The sequence below is a fragment of the Eschrichtius robustus genome, chromosome 11 (genome assembly GCF_028021215.1).
Source record: "Eschrichtius robustus isolate mEscRob2 chromosome 11, mEscRob2.pri, whole genome shotgun sequence".
In the NCBI taxonomy this organism is placed as follows: Eukaryota; Metazoa; Chordata; class Mammalia; order Artiodactyla; family Eschrichtiidae; genus Eschrichtius; species Eschrichtius robustus.
Window position 1 is genome coordinate 61,499,016 of NC_090834.1, and position 9,725 is coordinate 61,508,740.

Consider the following 9,725-nt stretch of genomic DNA (forward strand, 5'->3'; position numbering starts at 1 on the left):
AATATTGTATGACTCCATTTATATGAAATAGCCAGAATAGGAAAATCTATAGAGAAAGAAAGACTAGTGGTTGCCTAGGTCTGGGGGGGGTGTCTGGGGAGCTGGGGATGACAACTAAGGGATATGGGTTTTTTTTCTGGGGTGATGAAAATGTTCTAAAATTGATTGTAGTGATGGTTGCACAGCTCTATAGATATTAAAAGCCATTGAATTGTATACTTTAAATGGACAAATTGTATGGTATATGACTTATATCTCAATAAAGCTGTTTAAAAAATGTAAGCACAACCCGTCTTATAGGAATTTGAATGGCTGAAGATATGAATACACATTTGTACTAAACAGCTAAGCAATATCACAGTATTATATGATTAAGTCAAAATAGGTGGCACAAACAACAAGCACCTCTGGCAGGGAATCCAGGTGTTGATGGCCAGGAGAAGTTCTTAGCTTTGGGGGTGTTACAGATCAGATATTGCTGATAATCTGCCCAAAGTCATGAACCTTCTCCCCAGACAAATACATATAGACACGAATATACAAAAGTTTGCATACTTAGCACAGGGAACTATATTCAATATCTTATAATAACCTATAATGGAAAAGAATGTGAAAAAGAATCTATATATATAATATGGGTATATATACATATATATATAACTGAATCACTTTGCTGTACACCTGAAACACTGTAAATCAACTCTACTTCAATTTTTTTAAATGTAGCAGGTAGGGGACTTCCCTGGTGGTCCAGTGGTTAAGACTCCATGCTCCCAATGCAAGGGGCACAGGTTCGATCCCTGGTCGGGGAACTAAGATCCCGCATGTCGCATGGCATGGCCAAAAAAAAAAAAAAAAAAAAATTAAAATGTAGTATGTAGAACCAAATAAATTAAGTAAGTAAGGGGGAAAAAAAGTTTGCATATTACTTCAAGAGATTCACTGAAACTCTTAACATCACCCATAGGCTACTATGCTAAACCAAGAGATCCTCAAGGGCAAGAGTCATATCTTCCTGTTGTTTTAGTAAATAAATAAATGATTAGGAAGAAGTGAATGAGTGATAATCATTGCTACCATTTATTACCACCCACATCTATTTTGTTGAGCAACTACCATGTGTCTAAATCATAATTCCATTACAGGACAAGTATTATTATCCCATTTTACAGTTGGGGAAACTGAGATTAAGTAATTTACCCAAAGTCAAACAGCTACTATCAGAACTAGCATAGGATCTTAGGTTTCTCTGACTCCAAAGCCTATAATTTTCCCACTATTCTACACCCTCTCTCCCATAAATGAATGTGTTAGTGTTTAGGAATTCAGGGGGGAAAATGATCAAATTTAGGAAAAGTCTCCCAGAGAATGTGAGGTCATGAAGATTGGGAAGGATATGAATAACAGAAGGAAGGACAAAGTATGCAGACAATCCTAAAAATGACAATCAAATCAGATACTAAAAGACTTTGTAAACATGTGTACAATATGCTTAACCTTATATTGGCCAGCATAAAAGACAGAGCAGGCAACTGGAAGCCCCAGGACACAGGAGCTCTGGCTGGCTCCCCCCACACTGGTCACCATACTAGTGATTGGCTAGTAATTTTCCCCTCTCTGGAGTTAGAACAGATGACTCTAACGTCCCTCCAGGTACAAGATCTATCAACCACGACAAACAGAATAGAAATCAGAGTGAACAGAATGTATTCTTAAATGGGTCACTTCATACAGAAGAGGTATTGGATGGGAAGAAAGATCTAGATGAGACTGATTTTTCCTCACTTTAATTGTTCAGATTTCTGAGTCTCCACAATAGCTATGGATTTAATTATCTAAAAACCAAACCTTTTTAAGGGTTGACAACTGTCTGGAAGACATTCAAACTGTGGTGTGAACTCTCCCTTTCAGCTCTGGGAAATGTGCTTCCTCTCCCCTGCAATGCTCGGCATTATTTATCAGGACAAAAGTAATCTATTTTGGGACTGTATCCACAAATACTCTCTCCCCACAGTCAGCAAATGAAGAGTAGCTCCAGCTCCAGACCAAATGGAAGAGAAGGCCAGTGACTCTACTGAATGAATGAATGAGGACAGAGCTGTTGCAGTGGGTTACAAAAATACTTGTCCCATGAGCTTGGGAGTCAGGAACCAGAAAAGGACTACACAGCTACTTAAGAACTGAAGTCACGGGGCAAAATCTATGGTGTGTGAGTAGCTTCAGACACCAGAGCCCTGGGGTGGATGGTGACAGAAGTGGGTAAGGGGCCCACGAGGCAAGCAACTGTCTTATGAATATTAACAGAATATATTTGTATATTAACAAATATTATTTAAAATAGCATTGTTACTATCACTTATTGAGTACATCCTTTGTGCTAAGCACTTTGCTCAATCTTTACACCAATCCTCTAATAGAGGCATTGAAATAATTGTCTCTATTTATAGAGGAAAAAACAGAGGCTTAAGTAAATTGCCTAAAGTTATAGGTTTGGTAAGAGGTGTCAAGAATTCAAACCAAATCTGACTCTAAAACCCATGTTTTCCATTCTGCCATACTACCTCTCAAAAGAACAATACCAATTTAATAGCAGTGAAATTCATATAATAATAATAATAGCCTAAATAATCTTACCATTTGAGCACCTGCTTTATGCCAAGCATCATTTGCATTAACCCTCACAACCATTCTGTGAAGTAGATATTTCTACCCCCATTTTACTGTGAGGAAACCAAAGCTCAGAAATGTTAATTAATATGTCTGATGCACACAGCTAATAAGTGGTGTTCGAGCTGACCTTTTCCTAAGTTCTTTCGAAATTGATTATGTTTGTAATTTTTCCTTTGGCCATTCTCTTCTGAATGTGTTTAATATGGTGACTATCAAAGCCTGTCTTTGTACTGAGTCTTTACAGCAGTTAGGAACACAGGTTATAGATTCACACAGACCTGGGTTTGAATATCAGCTCCTCCATGTTACTAGCTGTATGATCTTTGGCAAGTCACTTAAGAAATACTTGGCCTCACATACTATATAATTTCATTTATATGAAATGACCAGAACAGACAAATCCATAGAGACATAAAGTAGATTAGTGGTTACCAGTGGGTGGGTAGAGGGGGGAATTGAGGAGTAAATGCTTATGGGTACAACGTTTCTTTTTAGAGTGATGAAAATGTTCTGGAATTAGTGGTGATGGCTGAACAACTTTATGAATATACTAAAAACCACTAAATTATCCACTTTAAAAGGGTAAATATCATGGTACGTGAATTATATCTCGATTTTAAAAAGAAAGAAAGAGAGAGAGAGAGATTGAGAGGAAGGGAGGAAGAAAGGAATATCTGGCCTCACACCATACTGCTGGATGGCACTTCTAGGCCACAGCTGAGCTCTGTTAAGCCCAATTCCCTACCTTCCTCCAGGACTAAAATGTTTCAAAACAACTGTGGTCACTGAAATGCAAGCCCAATCCCCTACCATCTCCCCAACTCTCATCCCCATACTTCTCCGCACACTCTCCCTTGATACAAGCTCCCTTGCTTCTCTCCCTTCCAATTTCCTCTGGGCCCTCTGGAGCTCCAAACGTGTTCTCATTTCAGGGCCTTTGCACATGCTCCCCAGTCTAAATTCTATCATTCTTTAAGTCTTAGTCGTGTAACATCACCAAGAAAACTTTCTTGACTGCTCAGACTTACTTGAATTCTGCTGTTATACACACCACATAGCACACAGAATCTTTTTTTTTTTGAGGCATTTATCACAGTTAAGTATACTTTTTTTTATTGAAGTATAGTTGATTTACAATATTGTGTTAGTTTCAGGTATACAGCAAAAGGTAGTTATATGTTTAATTAGTCTGTTTTGCTGGAAATATAAGCTCCATGAAGACAGGAACTACTACATCCCAGCATCTAGCATACTCTCTGGCACATAGCAAGTGCTCAATAAATATTTGCTGATCAAATTAGTAAATCTCTCCAAACCTCACTTCTTTATCTCTAAAGAGGTTATAAAACAACTCATATAATAAGAACCTGCTGTATAAAAAAATAAGTTAAATAAAAAAAACCCAAAAACAAAAAAACAAAAAACAACTCATAGAGTTGTTGATACTATTAAATTAGATATTATATGAAAAGGACTTAGCAAGTGCAAGGCATATTGTTAACGGTCAAATTGGGAGCAGTGACAATAACAGTGGTGATTGTTCAGTTCCTCACTTATTAAACAATATGTACTTTAGTATGTGACAAGTGCTGAAGATAAAACCATGAACAAAATAGAGAAATGTTCCTGTCCTCCAGAACTTACAGTCTAGTAGTGACCAGAAAATAGCCAACTTCTTGACCATTTTGCTGGGCTTTTGGACTCCCTGCCCTGCTAGGCCCTCTGAAATTTCTGTCCTCCTGTTTCACATCTTCTTATGTCCTCCTAATTCATGTCTGTTGATTTGTCATTTTTTCAATCCTCACTTCTATTTGTTCATATGAACTCTGCTCCATGTTAGCCTTCAGTGTTTTCATTTGAAAACATCTTACTATGAGATCAGTCCCCAAGGTTGCTCCTTCTGGGCTGGTAAGGCTAGCATATCTTTTGTGATCACCACCACTCCCCTAATCATATCCTTGTGGCTCAAGGGTATGGTAATCCCTGAAAAGAATGGTAATCTGAGGGTGAGTGACATCCAGACCTGAGCTTGACACTCCAGGACCATCCATTTTCTTTGCAAAGTAACTCAGCAGGTGAGTCACTACCAATTCCCTGTGCATGTTGACTTCCACAGGCACCATCCTTCCATCTTGATCAAAAAATATGTTTTCTGAAGTCTGATGACTATCAGCATTAGTGTCTTAATTGTATCAACCCTGTTTTACTACTTCTGTTGACCTAAAGACGTATGTGATCCCACCCAGTTTTATTCCAGTAAAGCTGAGCTTCTCACTCATCTAAAATTTGAGATGATTTCTTAGGGTCCCAAGCACTGAGCTAAGAGTTTGAAGTTCTAGTCCCAGCTCTACTGTGTACTTACCACATAATGTCAACATTTTTTCATTCACTTATTCATTCAATATTTATCAGGTCAAGTACACTGTAGGCTGCGTATATACAGACATGAAGAAAATACAGTTGCCTACCCTCAATCTTTCTTTTTTTCTTTAATTTTTTATTTTATTTTATTTTTATTTATTTATTTTTGGTTGCATTGGGTCTTCATTGCTGCGTGCAGGCTTTCTCTAGTTGCGGCGAGCGGGGGCTACGCTTTGTTGTGGTGCGTGGGTTTCTCATTGTGGTGGCTTCTCTTGTTGCGGAGCATGGGCTCTAGGTGCACAGGCTGCAGTAGTTGTGGCATGTGGGCTCAGTAGTTGTGGCTCGCAGGCTCTAGAGCGCAGGCTCAGTAGTTGTGGCGCACGGGCTTAGCTGCTCCACGGCATGTGGGATCTTCCCAGAGCAGAGCTCAAACCCGTGTCCCCTGGATTGGCAGGCGGATTCTTAACTACTGGGCCATCAGGGAAGTCCCTACCCTCAATCTTTCTAATGAGGAAAGTAGATGTGCAAATTATTTATTACACTGAAATGAGATCAGTATAATGGGTTGCACAGGTCACAAAGAAGGGAAGGACTGACAACTGGGAAGGTCAAGGAAGGTTTTCATTCCTCATTTCACAGATGAGAGAAACCAAGATTATTATCAAATTAGGGAGATGCAAGGTACTCAGAAGAGGAAAGGCAGTGGGGTTTTAGGAGGTGTAGAAAATCTAGGCTCCAGTTCAGCACTACCACAAAAGAGACTGTTGACCTATAAGCGAGGCATTCGTTCATTCGGGCATTTGGTAAAGCATCTGAGAACCTACTATGTATCAGACACTGCACCAGTAGCTTCCACCTCCTTATCTGTGTGTCTGCCAGGATTATCTCATATCATGAAGCTCAAATAAAATTATGGAAATGAAAGCAGTTTATTAACTATAGAATAATATCAATATTCCTATTTGTATAGTCCTTCACACTTAGAAAATACTCTTACTTACATTATCTTCTATAATTTTTACAACAATTCCATATGATGGGCACCATTATCTGCATTTACAGATAAGAAACTGAAGCACATCGAGGTCAAATAACCTGCCTAAGGTCACACAGCTAGCAAGATAGAACACAGGTCTGATGCAAATCCCATGTGTTTTCCTTATAAACGTAAAGCATTAACTAACACTTCCAGAGAGGCTGAGACAAGGATGGTCACAAGACTGCATATGATTAGATGCCAAAAGAAAATACCAGCTAAGAGTTCAAAAAATAAACAAGCACTTTGGCTGGAATGGTCTGAAAGGTTTTAAGGAAAAGATGAGACCTGAGCTGGGCCTTAAACCATGGAGCATTTGGATAGGTGGTGAAAAAGGTGAGGGCATTCCAAGTGAGAGAGCTCCACAAGATGAAAGATTAGGAATTCAGCATTTGGTAAATAAAGAAGAGACTACCTGGCCAAAGCAATAGGGCAGAATGGAAGAGTGAAGTCAGTAACAAAGGAGTCTGGAAGGGAACAGTGGCATCAGACCCAGAGGGGCCCTATATGCCCTTGTATCTCTAGGTGACAGCCTATGACAGATTTCCATGGGCTCTTCAGGAGTATAGAATGGCCAAAAACAGTATTCCCTGAACAATGATCCCTCCCTTTCAGCATTCCTCAGAATCAAGGCTCTTAGAGCAGGAGCGTGGAGCCACCAATCTGACCATCTTTAACAGCTAAATTTTAAAACTTTGATTTTTTTCTATTATCCTTTCACCAGATCTAGTTAAATTCTCACAATTTGGCTAAAGTGAACAACAGAGAGTTACTTCATTAAGGATGAAGTGAGTTTTGGGACCTTAAGGAAACAAACCTAGAGACATTCAGAGGCTGCCCCAAAGTTAGGACCAGTAGATCCATGAGCAGCAATGATCATGTTGTGTATCATGGAGTACAGTCTCCAAATTAATGCCTCGAATAAAATTTTAACATAAATTGCTAAAAAAAAAAAAAGTCATTATTCTAAGCAGCATGGTACAACTGAAAAAGCACAGCTGAAATCTGTTAAGAGGACAAAGGAAAGTCAAGGAATGCTTCACGTGGTTCACACGGTTTTACTGCAGTCACGTAATTAAGGTTTTGTAAGTAAAAATGTTTTTTTATTATTACCCTTCCCTTGTCGCCAAGTAGCCTCACATCCCAATCTGTTCATCGAGTCAAAACGGTATTCTTAGAAAAAAATCTGGAAGCTGATGACCTAAAGCAAAAATAAAATGACCTCCTCAAGGTCGTACATATTATTTGGACCTATTCCGCTGTGATTCCCGTTGCGGGGCTCCTTTCTTTCCAGGCCAATGCGAGGCGAGGGTAGCGCGAAGGGGGGCGTGGCGCGCGGGTTAACTCACCGGCAGCAGACGACTAAGCGCAACCCTTTGACAAGGCGCCGCACTTGCTGCTGGGAAGAGCCTTGTTCTCTCCCAAGTCTCTTACCCGGATGTCTGCAGCAGCGTGAGAGCCCCGCGGCCACCTCGCAGCTCAGCTCTTTTCACCACCTCCCCCGCGCCCAGCTTGCGTGGAACCTACGTTACCTTTCCCAGAGCTCCATTCATCCTTTGCTGCTGCGCGGCCTGTAATTGTGCCAGCTGAAGATCGGCCCAAGAAGCCGCGACCGCTGGGCATCCGAAAACACTGACGGAACGGCCTCAATCCGGTCCTGTAACAATATCCGACCGAGACTCACTCAACTCCCGCAGCACCTTGGTTCCGGCAGCTTCTGAGACTCAGTGTCTAGAAATCGCCCACTGCAGCTCAAGTGTCACCTTCACTGCGAATTCTCCGGGCAGAATTAATTGCCATCTCTGTGTTGCCCCAATACTTTACGCACAATTCTGCTATTTCATCTGCCATACTATAAATTATTTGTTACTTTCTCTTTCCCGTGTTTGATTGCGAGTTCCTCAGGGACTGAAATTCTGCCTGATTTATTCATTCCAGCGTCTAGCACGGGACGTGGAGATCTGACTTCTAACCTCTATTTAAAAGCTGAATGGCCCTAAGTGAGCCTTTCTGACATTCAGTTGCCTCATAATAATTGATAATAACTATTTTTTATTGAGTGACCACTATGTACAGCGCATTATGCTCAGAGCATCAATTTACTCCTCATAACAAGCCTGTTAGTGAGATATTATCACTGGATTTTACGTGTAAGGATATTGCAGGAGGTTAAGAGACTTGTCTAGGGCCAACCGACCGAGGCAGAGCTGAGTTTCAAACTGTCTCATTTATACAAAGTGTTTTCCCTCTGACATACCTCTTCTCACATGAGATAATGTCACAGCACACATTCATTTACTTATTTTACACACATCAACCATTTACTTAGCATGACTTTTTGTGCCAATCCTTTGAACCTTGGGAAGACAGACATGAATATTTACATGGTCCCTGCCCTTAAGTGGCTCATAGAGGATTGCATCAAACTAAAAGTTTTTCTGTTCAGCAAAGGAAACAATCAGCGAGTGAAGGGACAACCTATGGAATGGGAGAAAATGTTTGCAAATCATACATCTGATAAGGAGTTAATATCTAAAATATATAAGGAACTCAATTTGATAGCAAGAAAACAAATAACCTGATTTAAAATTTGGCAAAGGATCTAAACAGACATTTCTCAGAAGAAGACATACAAATGGTCAATAGGTATATGAAGAGACGCTCAACATCACTAATCATCAGGGAAATGGAAATCATAACCACGAGATATCATCTCACACCTGTTAGAATGGCGATTATCAAAAAGACAGAAGATAACAAGTGTTGGTGAGGATGTGGAGAAAAGGGAATCCTTGCACACTGCTGGTGGGAATGTAAATTTGTACAGCCACTATCAAAAACAGTATAAACCGTATATGTATAATGGAATATTACAACAGCATTTAAAAAGAAGGAAATCCTACCATTTGTGACAACATGGATGAACGTGGAGGACATTATGCTAAATGAAACAAGCCAGGCACAGAAAGACAAATACTCTATGATCTCACCTATGTGGAATGTAAAATAGTCAAACTCATAGAAGCAGAGTACGGAATGGTGGTTACCAGGGGTTGGGGAAGTGGGGTTGAAGGGGAGAGATGAGGAGATGTTAGTCAAAGGTACAAATGTCCAGTTATGCAGGATGAATAAATCTAGAGATCTAATGTACTGCATGATTATAGTTAATAACACCATATTGAATACTGGAAATAGGCTAAGAGAGTAGATTTCAGGTGCTCTCATCACAAAAAAAAGCTAACTATGTGAGGAAATGATATATTAACTAGCTTGACTGTAGTAATCATTTCACTAGGTATATGTATATCAAATCATCATATTTTACACTTTAAATATATACAATTTTTAAGTTGCTCATAGAGATTAGTAAGGAGGCCAAGTTGTAAACAATTATAAAGCAATGAGGAGTTACAGAGATATACATATAAACTCTGTATGGAGTGCATGGTTACAAAGTCAACATCAAGTGAAATAACAAATATGCAGTTATTTTTATTGTTGCTGTTATTATTGCTGCTGCTACTCTTTTTGTTATTATTTTTGTACTTAGCAAGGAAAAGGTGTAAAAACTGGTAAATATGAATAGGTCTTCAGTAACAGGGAGTTTCCTTTGTTGGCAGAAACCCTGCCAAGATACCTTGTCCTATTGCTTTATCAA

The 9,725-nt window shown here is 39.6% G+C and overlaps 1 protein-coding gene across 1 annotated transcript in view; it reads right to left on the reverse strand.

The window, feature by feature from the left end:
* MRPL48 (mitochondrial ribosomal protein L48) overlaps positions 1 to 7,710 on the reverse strand; it is a 50,075-nt gene extending 42,365 nt beyond the window's left edge. Inside the window, exon 1 of the mRNA XM_068554853.1 lies at positions 7,600 to 7,710. Coding sequence (XP_068410954.1) covers positions 7,600 to 7,620 — 21 coding nt within the window. The 5' untranslated portion in view covers positions 7,621 to 7,710. The remainder of the gene's footprint in view (positions 1 to 7,599) is intronic.
* Positions 7,711 to 9,725: the final 2,015 nt, after the last annotated feature.